We start from the raw sequence: 17,023 nt of genomic DNA, 5'->3' as shown, positions 1-17,023 counted from the left end.
AGGAGTGCAGTGACCTCATTGTCATATTCAAGAAACCAGTGGTGAGATGATTGGAGCTTTGTGACATGGGGCATTATCCTGCTGGAAGGAGCCACCAGAAGATGGGGACACTGTAGTCATAAAGGGATGGACATGGTCAGCAACAATACTCAGGAATGCTGTGGCATTTAAAAGATGCTCAATTGGTACTAAGGGGCCCAAATTGTGCCAAGAAAATATTCCCCCCACCATTACACCACCACCACCAGCCTGAACCGTTGATACAAGGCAGAATGGATCCATGTTTTCATGTTGTTTATGCCAAATTATGACCCTACCATCTGAATGTCGCAGCTGAAATAGAGACTCATCAGACCAGGCAACGTTTTACCAATCTTCTATTGTCCAATTTTGGTGATCCGGTGTGAATTGTAGCCTCAATTTCTTGTTCTTAGCTGACAGGAGTGGCACCCGGTGTGGTCTTCTGCTTCTGTGTTGGTTGTATCAAGTGGAGTATTTGATTTACTGTTGCCTATCATCTCAAACCAGTCTGCCCATTATCCTCCAACCTCTGACATCAACAAGGCATTTTCATCTACACAACTGCCGCTCACTGGATATTTTCTCTTTTTTGGACCATTTCCTGCAAACCCGAGAGATGTTTGTGAAAATCCCAGTAGATCAGCAGTTTTTTTAAATACTACTTAAATACCAACAACCATGCCACGTTCAAAGTCACTGAAATCCCCTTTCTTCCCCATTCTGATGCTCAGTTTGAACTTTAGCAAGTCGTCTTCACCATGTCTAGATGCCTAAATGCATCGAGTTGCTGCCATGTAAATGGCTGATTAGTAACTTGTGTTACCAAGCAACTGAACAGGTGTACCTAATAAAGTGGCCGGTGAGTGTAGTATATTCAGCCATATACAGTATAGAAAGGGCAAAACACTTGGTTACCAAAATACAAAAAAAGAAAAAGCATGTCCCCACCAAAAAAGAACAAACCTATGGACACACCCAATCACATGCCCGAAGGCTTCACTGCCGGTCTCTCTTACATGCAATGCCGGCACATGCGCCCGAAGCCGATGGTCCAATCGGCTTGGGGTGCCGACATTGCGGAGTCCCTGGACAGGTAAGTGTCCTTATATGAAAAGTCAGCAGCTACAGTATGTGAAGCTGCTGACCTTTATTTTTTTTTTCCCTAGATTGGAACTTCTTTAAAGTGGAAGTTCAGACAAAACCTAACGCTAAACCTGCTCTCTGCCACATTCTAAACCTAATCTATCTAATCCTGTAAAGCAAAAATCACTTTACTTACCTATTCTGCAGCCGATCCGGTCCCAGCCGTCAGAGGTGGCTTCAGTGTAGAGGTGTGTGCAGGAGAGGCAGCCGACAACGGAAGCCCTATAGTAAGGTATCGGCTGCAGAATAGGCAAGAACAGCAATTTTAGCTTTACAGGGTTAGATAGATTAGGTTTAGAATGTGGCAGAGAGCAGGTTCAGAGCTAGTTCATTTTTAAATGACCTTTTTCATTGACATTTTAAAGTAGAACTACATGTAAACTTATTTTTTCACATTGGATATAATAAGGGAGGGTTATAACCCCTGTCAGATTTCTTTTTTTGCCATCTGTGTTCCATTGCAGAGATTTCCCTTCACTTCCTGTCCCATAGCCAAACAGGAAGTGAGAGGAAATCCCTGCAAATTAGGCAAATTCCTTGGGGCCCTCCTGGTCACCAGAACTAGTGTTCCCATTGGAAGATTTTCTCTCGTTTACTTTTCTGGGGACAACCCAAAATGTGATTTTCTTTTACTTTCAATAGATGGTAGACAGGACAAATAGAGAGGGGGAATCTCATTAGCCGGGGCACAGACAACCAAAATAACCCCCCCCCCCCCCAAAAAAAAAAAAAAGAAAAAAAAAGCTGACAAGCATTCAAATCCATCCGTACTCTATCCAAAAAAAAAAAAAAAAAAAAAAAAAAAAAAACAAAAAAAAAAAAAAAAAAAGGAAAAAAAAAAAAGCCTTTGCCTTTAGTTATACTTCCAGTCTCCTGGATGGTCCAGCAATATCACAATGTCCTTCCTCTTCTTGTCGACTTGCATCCAGTATATTTATAGTATATTAACCACTTATAGACCGGAAGATTTTCCCCCTTATTGACCAGCCCATTTTTGCGATACGGCACTGCATCGCTTTAACTGACAATTGCGCGGTTGCTGTACCCAAACAAAATTGACGTCCCTTTTTTTCACACAAATAGAGCTTTTTTTTTTGTGGTATTTGATTACCTCTACGGTTGTTTTTATTTTTTGCTCTATAAAACAAAAAAAAGAGTGACAATTAAAAAATAAATATACAAATTATATATATCAGGAATGAGCCGACCAGCCGCAGTATAATGACATTGGCTGGTCGGCAAATGGTTAAAGTATAACTCAAGCCAGAACTTTTTTTTTTCTCTTTTGGATAAAGTAGGCAGTTTTTAAAACTCTTGTCCGTTTCTTTTTAGTTTTTATCTTTTGTCCCATTCAAGAGATTTCCCTTCACTTTCTGTCCAGTAGACTCAACAGGAAGAACGAGCAAATTTTCCCAAAGTGAGATACATCTACTCACCAGGATGGATGCCCCCATTGGAAGATTTCCATGCTATTCCTATTCTGGTTGCAACTCAAAATTTTCCTTCACTTGCAGTCCAGGTAACAATAGTCACCAGTATAATGCCCCGTATACACGATCGGACATTGATTGGACATTCCGACAACAAAATCCTAGGATTTTTTCCGACGGATGTTGGCTCAAACTTGTCTTGCATACACACGGTCACACAAAGTTGTCGGAAAATCCAATCGTTCTGAACGCGGTGACGTAAAACACGTACGTCGAGACTATAAAACGGGGCAGTAGCCAATAGCTTTCGTCTCTTAATTTATTCTGAGCATGCGTGGCACTTTGTGCGTCGGATTTGTGTACACACGATCGGAAATTCCGACAACTGATTTTGTTGTCGGAAAATTTTATATCCTGTTCTCAAACTTTGTGTGTCGGAAATTCAGATGGAAAATGTGTGATGGAGCCTACACGCGGTCGAAATTTCCGACAACAAGGTCCTATCACATATTTTCCGTCGGAAACTCCGACCGTGTGTACAGGGCATAAAAGAGTAAAAGAGTAAATCTCCCTAGCAAGGACACCAACAGCAATAAAAATATCCAAAACTTAAAAAAAAACTGGCTTTGGTTATAATTTAAATTTTAAACCAAATAGTTCCTTTATTTAAAACATGCACCACCAACACCTCCAAGGGTTTAGACTATTATGGCAGGCCATGCAGGTTTATTAAACCCGAACTCCATTTTTAACTTACTACTAATAATATGTCTTGCTTTAAGAGCATACATCACAATATACTGTACTTGCCTTTAGCATGACTTATTAAAGCCCATCTTATTTTCCTGGTGCCAACGTGGCAGCATACATGTGGTATGCTGCTATGGATTGGCTCCAGGAAAGGAAAATTATGGTAAGAATTTGATCATTTTTTTCATTTTGTAGTTGGTGTATATTCAGCATCACTTAGTAAATATCAAAATGCCTTGAAGGGTGGAAGTCACTCTGGGGGGAGTCCCTAAGTAGACTGTACCTGCAAGCAGACCACCATAGGTAACATCTACACATGATGTTGAGCCTCCATGATTGAAAGAACTAAAATCCAATGAATGAAAGGGGCGGGCCAAGTGATGCTGGATGTCCTCCAGATAGAAAATGAGATGGGCTCTATTAAACTTGTTGCAGCACTCACAGTTTGCAGTGAAATCAGAATAAGCTATTTTAGTACAGGAAAGGAACCTGTACAACAATCCAAGATGGGAAGGATGGAGTTCAGCTTTAACAGCTTCATTGGATCACTCCAGAGCTCAATCTTTTTCTACTGTGTCTTAATTTTAATATAGTCCACAAACTTTTAACCATATAGTATGCCTGTGCATAGAGGCTGCTGTAACCATTTTATTGCTCCCTCTGTCACAACTCTATAGCAATCCCTAGATAGCAGCTGTGAACATTCAGTGTAAAAATCAACTTTAACTTCAGGATTTAAATGTAGAGCTTTTCCTGATTGGCTGCAATTATTTTCTTTCTAGTGACTGATATATATTTTCATAGAGTAATAAAAAAAAGAAATTAATAATCTCAGTTAATTAGGTAAGGACAGTTGATGTCATGATATCCAGGCAGACTTCTGAAGGTAGAGTTGATTTTTACATGGAGTTTCACAGCTGCTATCATTGCTGGAAATAAGTGATAGGGGAGTGTGCAATAAAGAGCTTACAACAGCCTCTAAGTACTTAGGATAGCAAAAGGAATGAGGAATGGGTCCGTTTCAGGCCCAGTTAACACTGGTGCGACTACGAGCTTGCAAGGTGCAGATTTAAACGAGAAAGTGTCATTTTTAGGAACATTTATTTCAAAACTTTATTTTTAAACCTTTGTAAAAGAAATTCTAAATTAAATGAAATCTGTTTTAACAATCTTGAAATAATATTTATACAAAATATATCCTCTCTTTGTACATGATTACAGAATGTACTTCTATATTGCAAAAATATAAACAATTTTAACATTACAGAATTTGTGAATTCCCCTTAATGGAAGCCATCTTTACTATAACGATGGTTCAGTACCAGCTCCCATTTGCAGCTTTGGTTTAGGCTTTGCCTTGTTTTTTAGGGAATGCCAGAGATATCTGGGCAGCTTTGTGAACCGGCTTCCACATTTGCATTGGAACTGCGATACCAATGGGTGAACCAAGCTGTGGGCTTGGAGCTGGCGATAACCGCACAGCGACTTGTTGCACACGGCACAGGTAAAGGTAGTGTCACTCAGATGTTGCAGCTGGTGAAGCAGGAAGTGTAGAGAACCAATTGGAGTTCGCCCGCAATCACACTGGTGCTTCTTTAAAGTGCACGTCTTTCCAAACCCTTTAAGTCGATGCTGCTTTAATCGCCAGATCTGATGGAAGCGGATTCCACAATCGCGACATCTGTGGGGAGGTCTAGGTCTGCTTAAAAGCTGTGTCGCTATTTTGGATGGCAAAATTTTGGGAGAATAGATTTTCTTTTCTGATTCCAAATGCCTTCCAGGGATTTGTGTCTTTTCTGGTTTCAGCCACATTCCAGGAATCTGGTTCTTTGTAGGTTCTAACTCCATTCCGGGGACCTGATTCTCTGCTGGTTCCAACTCGGTTCCAGAGATCTGGTTCTCTGTTGGTTCCAACTCCATTCCAGGGATCCTGTTCTCTCCTGGTTCCAACTTCATTCCAAGGATCCTGTTCTCTGCTGGTTCCAACTTCATTCCAGGGATCCTGTTCTCTGCTGGTTCCAACTTCATTCCAGAGATCCTGTTCTCTGCTGGTTCCAATTTCATTCCAGGGATGCTGTTCTCTGCTGGTTCCAACTTCATTCCAGGGATCCTGTTCTCTGCTGGTTCCAACTTTGTTCCAGAGATCTGGTTCTCTTCTGGTTCCAAATACATTCCAGAGATTTCATGCAGATCCTTCTCTACTTCTTCATCATTCTCGAAATTTTCGGCTTTTCTAAACACAAGGCCCGCCTTGCTTAGTAGGATCTCATGTACTTCTTCTGTCCCTACTACAAGCTCAAGAACAGATTCCAGAACCTCAGGTAGCGTTTGCGGTTTAGTTTTCATCTGCATAGGTAGCGGAGGGTGACTAGGTTCTTCATCTTCACTCTTGACAACTTGCTCACATGAAGGTAGGTTGTGTTGCTCATCCAAGCTTAGTTGCCTAACCAGCCTGCAGTAACCTTGAACATTACCATCATCCAGGCAGACATCAGTCACCCCTGTGTTGGGGTCTACATCAAAAGTCATGTTGTCCTGATTCAACAAGTTGTTGGGGTCACCTTCCTTCAAGCGTTCTTCATCCACGAGGACCCGTCTGGATTCAGCATTAAATTTGTTTCTCAACTCCTTTTCTTTCACGTGCCAACGACTGTGATTGGTGTAGGCACATAGCTTGTTGAAGACCCTTCCACAATACTGGCAAGTTAAAACGTCCGCAGAACTAGTACATGCCCCGTCACTTTTCTGCGTTTTGGTAGTGAACGATGAAACCTGTCCTGTTTCTTGATTGGCCCCTTGAGTTGAAAGAACAGTCACAGGCCCCTTCTTTTTCAAATGCCAGACTGTGTGAGTGGCATCAGCAACGTGACTATTAAATACTTTACCACAATATTCAAAGGTGAACGTTTGAGTTGGTTTGGCACAGTTGCCCATTTGAGGACTTAGAGGGGTTGTATCAGCATGGTGGGTAGTCCCATCTGATTCTTGGCCTCCCAGTGATGGCTCTGCATTCACCAAAGATAATATCTTTTTGGTTTGATGCCAGTGCATGTGGTTCGTAAATGAACAACTCGAATTGCAAATTTGACCACACTCCTGACATTTGTAAATGTTTGTAGCTTCAGGAGTGGGATTGGTGGTATCGTATGGGTTCTCATCGTTGGTTTGGAAAGTCAAATGTTGATTCAAATGAGTCCATTCACTATTAATTTGATCTAGCTGGGGATCGATATCTTCCACTTGTTTTGCTGAGTCTTGTTCCTGGTTTGCTTCAGGGAATGTTGGACTACAATCGGCCATATCAACAACAACAATATTTTTAAGGGTAGTCACGTTTTGGGAAGCAACATTTTCACTAGTATCATCGCATGAAATATGAAACTCTTGAGTGCTTATGATGCTTGATTCACACTCATGTTGGTCACAGGGAACTGTTGCTGGAATGACTGATTCCGAGAGCGACTCCTGATTCCACATTTGAGCTTCTGAGGAACTGGGCTGAGTGCTTACATCTTCTTTCTTGTATTGTCCTTGTAGACTCTGGAGCTCTTTCTGGGCTTCAGCACACATCTTCTCCAACCTATTCATGGTCTCTACGTTATTGCTATTTTGCTGGGGACACCTAAAAGCCTTCTCAATGCACACGTGGTTATCCAGATTGTACAAACGTGAAAACTGGCGCCCACATCGCTGACATTTGTAGTTTCTCCCTAGGGGATTGATTGTCTTGTTGCACTGAGTTCTGTTCTGTTCTGAGTTTACCAAGCTTGGATCTTCTTCATAGGACAAAGTGGTTTCTGTGTAAACCTCTGTGGAATTGGGCTGTAGTTGACCAGAGTCTGACATTACCTCAGTGCATGGGATCCCCAGTGCTTCAAAATGAGGTGCTAATTGGAAAGCCTGTTCTTGGAGGTTTTTGCTGTAGCCATTGCTCAAAATAAAATAATGGTCATCTCTCTGTTCTCCATTTATACAGAAAGCGCCCGGTTGTAGATTTATACTGGTGGATAATACATTCCTATTCTTCTCCATTTGCTTATTTTCCACAACCTGGCTCCTAAATTCAGGAATACGACTAGGGATTTCCAGGGTCTTGACCACCGATGATGTGGAATCCACATACTGCTGGTCTAGGCTCTCGTCACTGCTGGAGTCGTCAAAGTAATGGAGGTGCTGCCACAGAGGTAGGTCCCGTTTGTTCTCCTGGAGGAAAAAGGAGAGCGGTCAGTTCCAAAACAGAAAGCACATTTTGATTGTAAAGCATACAAAACCAATGCATGTTGTTGAAAAGGTTTTTTCATTATATACACTATATGGCCAAACATATGTGGACCAAATTATTATATTCAGGTGTTTCTAGTGAAGTGTACTATTAATTAATTTATTTTATTTATTTCAGGTACTTATATAGCATAGTCAATCGTCTGCAACCTGTCACCTCCAGGAGGTGGGGGCCTGTCACCTCTGGGCTGGCACGGCTTCTTCTCCCCCTTCCCAACCTTCCTCTCTGTAGGTAAGGTGACCAGGAGGGAAGGGAGTAGTGGTGCTGGGAAAAAGGGCACCTGAGGTGCCGCCCGAATGCTTCCCCCCTGCACTATGGATCTCAGGCTCCGCTTGCCCATCTGTCTGCCCGGCATTGCGGGTGCCATTGGCAAGAGGGGAAGGAGGAGAGCAGACACACATCCGCTTTCCTCCCCTTCTTGTTGTGGACCCTGAAGTGACGTCATGCAGTTGACAGTTTCCCATGCCCATCAAGGCTAGGAAAGAATGTAATGCAGTATGATGTGCATTGCATTACATTCAGTGGAGCACAAGACGACACTGGATGTCTCATTCAATAGAACCTGTCTCCTCCAACCCCTTCTGGTGCCACATTTGCCTTCTGTCCCCACTTCTGTCATACCTTGCCACAGTGAGGTACGTCAGCGGTTCGGCCCCCCTCCTCCTTCCTCGCCACCAGGCCATTCTGAAAGTGCAGCACGCTTCGGGCATGTGCAGTAGGGAATTGGCTGTGAAGACGCAAGGCTTCACTGCCGATTTGCCTTACAGGCTATGGTGGCGGCAGCACTCAAGAGCTGATGGAAACATCGGCTGCGGTGCCGTCATCGGTGGATGCCGGAAAAGGCAAGAGTCCTAATATTATATTAGCTTCTGACTTTACATGTAGCTTCTGACTTTACATTTTTCAGTGGGGAGCTGGAGCACAGATTTAAGTTAAAGAAGCAGCCAAAAGAGTGGAGACTTTGTTCTATAGCAGAGGTCTCCAAACTTTTCAAAGGGGCCGGTTTATTGTCCTTCAGACTTGATGAGGGCCGGATTGTGGCCAGCAGGGTCAGAAAATGACACGCCCCCTACATGAGTGAGAATAAATATGGCCTTAGGGTTGGTGGTCAATAGGAGTAGGAGTAGGAGGAATAGTATTCCATCACTGGTATTGGTGGAATAAATAGTGCACCATTGTTGGTGTCAGTGGGAGGAATAGGGCCTCATATCAGTGAGAGGAATAGTGCCCCAAGGGCCGCATAAAGGCTAGCAAAGGGCCACATCTGGCCCTCAGGCCACAATTTGGAGATACCTGTTCTATAACAACAAGCTCATATAGGTTTGATACTCAGGTGTCCACATACGTTTGGCCATATAGTGTGCTTACTCATTCCACAGCAATACTACGATTCCAGTAAAGAAATTCCCAGAAATGCAATGCTCCAGCATCGTCAGCCTCTCATGCAAGTTTACAATGAAGGCTACAAGTGGCCAATTTAACAGATATTATTCATCCATGGTCCATTGTTGTTCCATCAGGACACCCCCCCCCCCCACCCCCCTGAAAAATGTCATGCAATCATCAATGAAGTGCACATATCCAGGTAGTGGCTGCAAAAAAGCTGCAGAAGATCAGCAGCATTGCAATGCAACAAAGGATGTAAAAAGACAAATGGCAGTTAGAGTTTACATCTCCTTTAAAGGCAATAATGATACACTTTGAAAGCATACAGTAGGTGGCTATACCTACCAGTTTTATTGAGATGTGATCATCTATAGCCAAGGAGCCATCATTGAGTTCCACCTCAGCACCAACCTCCATGCCATGAAAGGGATCCATGTTTAGAACTTCAGTACCCTGTCAGGAGACACAAGCCAAAACAGAGATATCGGTTCAACGAAAGATGCTTCCAATTTTAACTGCATGCAAGCTTAACTTTTCAGGCCTTCAAAGGCTCAACTACACCATTCGATACTGCTGCTCGATCATATTTATTGTAAATCCATAAGAACCAATTTGTTTTGGATTTTTCAGCAAGCGGTAACGGGAGTACGGCTTCATGAAAATACTCGGACCCTTGGTGTAGACCAGGGGTCTCCAAACTTTCTAAACAAAGGGCCGATTCAAGGTCCTTCCAAAGCTTTAAGAGGACAAGAGTAGCCAGATATGAGTAGAAAATGCCACACGGACAGTGGAAAAATATTACAGTGTCAGTAGAGGGAAAAATACTGTCCCATCATTGGTTTTAGAGGATTAGTGCCCCATCACTGGTTTTAGTGGGGGGGATTAGTGCCCCATCACTGGTTTTAGTGGGGGGGGGGGATTAGTGCCCCATCACTGGTTTTAGTGGGGGGGGGATTAGTGCCCCATCACTGGTTTTAGTGGGGGGGGGGGATTAGTGCCCCATCACTGGTTTTAGTGGGGGGGGGGATTAGTGCCCCATCACTGGTTTTAGTGGGGGGGGGGGATTAGTGCCCCATCACTGGTTTTAGTTGGGGGGGGGGATTAGTGCCCCATCACTGGTTTTAGTGGGGGGGGGGGATTAGTGCCCCATCACTGGTTTTAGTGGGGGGGGGGGATTAGTGCCCCATCACTGGTTTTAGTGGGGGGGGGGGGGGATTAGTGCCCCATCACTGGTTTTAGTGGGGGAGGGATTAGTGCCCCATCACTGGTTTTGGGGGGGGGGGGGATTAGTGCCCCATCACTTGTTTTAGTGGGGGGGGGGATTAGTGCCCCATCACTGGTTTTAGTGTGGGGGGGGGGGGGATTAGTGCCCCATCACTGGTTTTAGTGTGGGGGGGGGGATTAGTGCCCCATCACTGGTTTTAGTGTGTGTGTGGGGGGGTAGTGCCCCATCACTGGTTTTAGTGGGGGGGGATTAGTGCCCCATTACTGGTTTTAGTGTGTGTGTGTGGGGGGGGGGGAATTAGTGCCCCATTACTGGTTTTAGTGTGTGGGGGGGGGAATTAGTGCCCCATTACTGGTTTTAGTGTGTGTGTGTGGGGGGGGGGATTAGTGCCCCATCACTGGTTTTAGTGGTGGGGGGTTTGTGCCCCATCATTGGTTTTAGTGGGAGGAATAGTGCCTAATTGTTTATATCAGTGGGAGGAATTATGCCCCAGTTTGGTGTCATTGGAAGGAATGGTGCCTCCTTGTTGGAGTCAGTGGGAGGCATAGTGCCCCAAAGGCCAGATAAAGGCAGGCAGAAGGCCACATTCGGCCCATGGGCCGCAGTGTAGAGATCACTGGTGTAGACAATGGGTCTGTACCTCTTCAGGGTGTCGGTAGATATGGTACCCTAGAGAGACATGTTCTTTCCTTATTAGTCTATTACATGCCTCTGATGAAGTCTATACTTATACTATTACCCACTTGCCACCCATGCACTATAGCTTTGCTGCTGCAGTGTGGGCCAGCAGCACAGAATCACTATTTTAATTCCTTAGATCTTCATCCCAATCTAGTGGCCAAAATGCGGTATGCTACACTATACTGCATTTTGGCCACTAGATAGTGCTGTCAGTTACAGGAATGAAAGTGGTTGTTAAGCCACTATGTGATCTTTATACCATAACATGTGTCCTAGTGCCCGTACTTAATACAAGAAAAGCCGATTTCTACCTGATTTTACAGCGCCTCCCTGCACTCACGTGACTCCCAGCTCTCTCCTCTCCCCATCTGACAGCTCCAGTGGGAGGACCCGAGAATTCCCACTGATGTCAGCCGGGGAGGAGAGGAGGAGAGAGCCAGGAGACGCTGTGAAATCAGGTAGAAATCAGCTTTTAAAAAAAAAAAAAAAAAAGCGCACAGGCACTAGGATACAGGTTGTTATCTAACAATGGAGATGGTATAAAGATCACTTAGTTTTGTAGCAGTGGGGAGGGGAGCAGAGGGGAGGGGAGGAGGACAGAGGGAGGCAGAGGAGACCTGAGGATAGCAGCGGATGATGGAGGCACGTAAACTGACCACGGTGTCAGGGCTCAGTAGCCATGATAAACCGTGGTCAGGTTACGGGGGGCGGTTGGAGGTATAGCCAGGCAGGATCAGCCAGGTATTTCATGTGATACAAGGGGCCATATTACACAGCACCATCACTGTGCTGTTAATCATGCTTTAAGGGAACAGGATCCAATTTTTTGAGGGTAATAAACGCTTTAATCTATTAGAAAACAGAGAAAATTCATCCAGTATGCAAAAATGTGTGTGTAACATTCATCCAATGAATGTTTTATAAATAGACCCTTCAGCCTTCAGCTATTGTATTTTATATAGCCAGTCACCAAACTCCTTGTTGAACTTTCAATATCTTTAGAAATTACTGCGGACTGGGGGGGGGGGGGGGGTAATTGTTGTCCATATATTTACTTACCTTTTGTACTGACTTTTCAAGGAAGTTAAAGATTCGACATTCATAAGTGTGACATCTGAAAGACAACAACATATATACATTATAAATATTAAATTCTGATACAAAAATGATGCCTTTGATGCATTACTGTAGATTCTCACCCGCTTCTGTTCTCTACATGTAATTGGCAATGACTGTACGTCATCTGCTAAAACTTTTTAAAATGAATGCTAAGTGGGAAGATCCTTAGACACGAACTGTTGAGTAACTTTAATAATTATGTATCAGGTCCAACGTTCCATAAATGGATATTGCACCCAACATTTGACTTTAATTTCAGTTAACCCAAAGACATTCCCGGGGAGATCACAATACACGGCTGCCTCTTGGGAGAAACATGGAGAAAGGTAAGAAGCAGGAGAGCAATGAGATTTCTGGTTTTATGTTCAATAATTTTAGATATAGTCAAGTGGATAAGAGAGTGTTGTGTCCCATATATTATATAAAGTCGGCTTGTACCTTTAGCAGAGAAACCCCAAAGGATCAGGTTTCCACCTCCGTGCTTGACTGTAGGGATGATGTTCTTGGGGTCATAGTCGGCAGTTTTCTTCCTCCAAACATGGCGAGCCCACCTCCTCAAGAAGTCACATGTACAGGCTTGTCTGAAGTTTGCCAATGAACATCTACATGTTTCAGAGAAGGATTGTGAGAAAGTGCTGTGGTCAGATGAGACCAAAATTGAGCTCTTTGGCATTATCTCAACCCCCCCCACCCGTGTTTGGAGAAAGAAAAACGATGACAATAACCCCAAGAACACCATCCCTACAGTCAAGCACGGAGGTGGAAACATGATGCTTTGGGACGGTTTCTCTGCTAAAAGGTACAGGCCGACTTTACCGCATTGAGGGGGCAATGGACGGGGCCATGTATTGTAGAATCTTGGAAAGAGAACCTTCTTCCCTCAGTCAGAACACTGAAGATGGGTCATGGATGGGTCTTTCAGCATGACAATGAGCCAAAACATACCGGCAAGGCAACAAATGTGGTGGCTCAAGAAGACGCACATTAACCGTTGCCGACCGGCCACCGCAGTTATACTGTGGCAACATGGCTCGGCTGCGCGAATTGCCATCATGTTACGTCGGTAACATATTCGGCCACTAAGGGGCGCCCGCGCCCCCTGCTCGCCCACGGAGCCGATGTGAGTGCCCGGCGGTCACTTGGGGCACACTGAGAACCAGGATCTGTGTGTGTAAATACAGAGTTTCCGGTTCTCTGAGGGGAGAACAGACAGATCATCCGTTCATACAGAGTATGAACAGCGATCTGTCATCTGCACAGTCCCCTCCGCCTCCAGTTAGAACACACACTAGGGAACACATTAACCCCTTGATCGCCCCCCTAGTGTTAACCTCTTCACTGCCAGTGACATTTTTACAGTAATCAATGCATTTTTAAAGCACTGATCGCTGTAAAAATGGCAATGGTCCCAAAAACGTGTCAAAATTGTCCGACGTGTCCGCCATAATGGCGCATTTAACGTTTAGAAAAGCAGCAATTTTGAATTTAGATGAAAAGGTTTAGCGCTGGGAAACACTTTTTGAAAGATAAAAAGTGCATTTTTTATATAACTATATAGATCAGACCAAAATGAGGGACAAGTGAGGAGGAATGAGGGATAGAGGGACATTGCTCCAAATCCAGGACAGTTGGGAGCTATGGCGTATGAGTGCTGCCAGCATTGCTGCAGAGGTTGAAGGGGAGGGAAGGGAAGGGGAGGGAAGGGGAGGGAAGGGAAGGGGAGGGAAGGGGAGGGAAGGGAAGGGGAGGGAAGGGAAGGGGAGGGAAGGGAAGGGGAGGGAAGGGAGGGAAGGGAAGGAGTGGGGAGGGGTGGGGTCAGCCTGTCAGTGCTCAGACCATACGCCGCACACCCCTTCAACCTCTGCAGCAATGCTGGCAGCACTCATACGCCACACTACTTTACATCGTAGCAAAGTGTCATTTCTTCAGTGTTGTCACATGAAAAGATAGAATAAAATATTTACAAAAATGTGAGGGTGTACTCACTTTTGTGAGATTATACACACACACACACATATATATATATATATATATATATATATATATATACACACACACACACAGAGTATATATGTAGTATTACAATTCTATTTTTGTAGAACTCCCAGCATGGTAGATGGAGGGGGTGGTGGTGATTAAAACAAGCTGCGCTTTAGCCCTAACGTGGCCGCGGCTCATTGTGAAAGGGGTCTAAGGCCCATTCAGGACTGAAACGCATAAGCACTGGGACCACAAGTGTAACCGTTTTTTTTATTGCGCCTTATAAAAAGCAATTCTATGATCTCAAGGAAGTGTGCTGCAATACTTAGCCATTGTAAAATAGCATGTATGCACAATCTGTGGCTTCTGCTTTTATAGAACTACATGTCCCAGCATGTATGTCCGAGGTGGTGGTCTGCATGCAATCTTTATGCCCACATGCTCATATATATCACAATCTGTGCCTTTTGCTTTTGTGGAACTACAAGTGCCAGCATGCATAGCAGATTATATATATATATTTTTTTTTTTATTTCCGCATGTGCGCACTAAGATTGTATGCAAACACCACTTCCATCAGACACGTGTACTGGTACTTGTAGTTACACAAAAACAGAGGCCACAGATTGCGCATACATGCTATATTATTACAAAGCAAACCACCACCACCTCCATCTGACAGATCTGCTGAGACTTGTGTGCATAATATCTGCTTTTGAAGAACTACAAGTCCCAGCGGACCTGTCAGCTGGAGGAGGAGGTGGTAGTTTGCATGCAGCCTTTGTAATAACATAGCATGTCCGCACAATCTGTGGCTTCTGTTTTTGTGGAACTACAAGTCCCAGTGTGCATGTCCGCATGGAAGTGGCGGTGTGCATGCAATCTTTGAGCACAGATATACATATATTTATATTACAGTATAAGGATTGCATTGGTCTGATAGGCATGCTGGTACTTGTAGTTCCACAAAAGCAGAAAGCAAAGATTGTGCATGCATACTATATTACAAAGGCTGCATGCACACCACCACCTCCTCCATCTGACAGGTTTGCTGGGACTTGCAGTTCTACAAAAAGCAGAACACCAACCACCTCTGTCTGCCGCATATGTGCTGTATAACAAAGCCTGCAAATTACCACTACCTCTGTCTGACATGCACCCTGGCACTTCTAGTTCTACAAAAACAGAAGCCACAGATTATACACTCGTGTTATATAACGCAAAGGCTGCATGCAAAGCCCCACCAGCTCCACCTGACAGGCATGCTGGGACATGTAGTACCACAAAAAGCAGAAGCCACAGACTGTACACTATATTGCAAAGGCTGCATGCAAAGGACCGACAGGCATGCTGGGACTTGTAGTTCTACAGAAGCAGAAGGCACAAACTATACACTATATCGCAAAGGCTGCATGCAAAGGACCGACAGGCATGCTGGGACTTGTAGTTCTACAGAAGCAGAAGGCACAAACTATACACTATATCGCAAAGGCTGCATGCAAAGGACCGACAGGCATGCTGGGACTTGTAGTTCTACAGAAGCAGAAGGCACAAACTATACACTATATCGCAAAGGCTGCATGCAAAGGACCGACAGGCATGCTGGGACTTGTAGTTCTACAGAAGCAGAAGGCACAAACTATACACTATATCGCAAAGGCTGCATGCAAAGCACTGCCAGCTCTGACTGGCATGCTGGGACTTGTAGTTCTACAAAAGCAGCCCTCCCCTCCCCAGGTGTTTGTGTTTTCTTCTTTTTAAATGTCATAGGAAACTATAAAACTACAGAGGCAGGTTTCCAATGCATGGGGGACAAGTAGTCACTGACATTTGTAGGGACAGGAGCTGGGCTGTCCCTGGAGATCAGAGGTGATCACATCTAAACCTCCAGTGATCCTGCTACTTACCCCTCCTCTATACTGGATTGCAGGGAAGCATGCAACACTGGAAATCACCCCCAAATGACCAGTCACAGAATCTAATGCACCCCCCAAACCCCACTTCTCCCTAAGGGCCACTTACCACCAACCTAACGACTACAGCCAGGAAGTGGGAGATTGCAAGCACAACCTGGAAACACTCTGCAGAGCATGCTGGGTGGAGGTGTAGTCCCAGAACTACATTACCCATCATGCACCAGAGACAGCAGGCTGGGCTGCTAACTCATTCACTGCTGGCTGCCTTTATCTTCTTCCTTAGAAAGTTCACATCCATGGCACCAGCCTAGAAAAGAAACCAGATCTGCAGATTTATACTGTAAATAAATAAAGGAGAATGTTTAGAAAATATTTTCCTATTTCTTTTATTTATTTACATAACACTTCTGGTTGGAGAAGGATTTTAAGCCTTTCATGACTAAGCCTATTTCTGACATTTGGTGTTTACAGGTTAAAATTCGTTAAAATTTTTTGCTAGAAAATTACTTAGAGCCCCCAAACATTATATATATATATATATATATATATATATATATATATTTATTTTATAAAAAATGGCGATTGTTGCAATATTTTATGTCACACGTTATTTGTGCAGCGGTGTTTTAAATGCAACTTTTTAGGAAAAGGAACACTTTCATGAATTTTCAAAAAAGGAAACAGTAAAGTTACCCCAGTTTTTTTGTATAATATGAAAGGTGACGCCGAGTAAATAGATACCAAACATGTCACGCTTTATAATTGCACGCACTCATGGAATGGCGACAAACTACGGTACCTAAGAATCTCCATAGGCGACGCTTTAAATTTTTTTACAGTTACCAGGTTAGAGTTACAGTGGAGGTCCTGTGCTAGAATTATTGCTCTCGTCCTGACGATTGCGGTGATACCTCACATGTGTGATTTGAACACCGTATGCGTTTTCTTTGCTGTGCGAGCTCGTGGGGACGGGGGCGCTTTAAAAAAATTAATTTTTTTCTTATTTATTTTTATATTATTAAATTGTGTTTAAAAAAAAAAAAAATGTGATGACTTTTCTTGCTGTCACAGGGAATGTAAACATCCCTTG

The 17,023-nt window shown here is 43.9% G+C and overlaps 1 protein-coding gene across 2 annotated transcripts; it reads right to left on the bottom strand.

Moving 5' to 3' along the window:
• Nucleotides 1-4,439: 4,439 nt before the first annotated feature.
• Nucleotides 4,440-16,148, bottom strand: LOC141110530 (uncharacterized). 2 transcript variants are annotated; one of them, XM_073601912.1, is made up of 5 exons: nt 16,040-16,148; nt 12,476-12,639; nt 11,978-12,032; nt 9,358-9,465; nt 4,440-7,547 (listed from the first exon to the last, which is right to left on the bottom strand). In XM_073601912.1, the coding sequence occupies exons 4-5, from the start codon at nt 9,445-9,447 to the stop codon at nt 4,647-4,649; spliced, it is 2,991 nt and encodes a 996-aa protein (XP_073458013.1). In that variant the 5' UTR covers nt 9,448-9,465; nt 11,978-12,032; nt 12,476-12,639; nt 16,040-16,148; the 3' UTR covers nt 4,440-4,646. The 2 variants fall into 2 exon arrangements, with proteins under 2 accessions (XP_073458013.1, XP_073458014.1); XM_073601913.1 differs by lacking the exon at nt 12,476-12,639 and having other exon boundaries at nt 16,040-16,133.
• Nucleotides 16,149-17,023: the final 875 nt, after the last annotated feature.

This window comes from Aquarana catesbeiana, linkage group LG10, assembly GCF_042186555.1.
Source record: "Aquarana catesbeiana isolate 2022-GZ linkage group LG10, ASM4218655v1, whole genome shotgun sequence".
NCBI lineage: Eukaryota > Metazoa > Chordata > Amphibia > Anura > Ranidae > Aquarana > Aquarana catesbeiana.
The sequence above is the reverse complement of the archived record's forward strand: the minus strand, read 5'-3'. Positions and strand labels throughout refer to the sequence as shown.

Bases quoted from the DNA above. Each gene is read 5' to 3' on its own strand.
- LOC141110530 (XM_073601912.1), bottom strand. From the start codon at position 9,447: ATGGATCCCTTTCATGGCATGGAGGTTGGTGCTGAGGTGGAACTCAAT. The intron at 7,548-9,357 runs GTAGGTATAGCC...TTTTTCCTCCAG, and splicing joins ATCACATCTCAATAAAACTG to GAGAACAAACGGGACCTACC.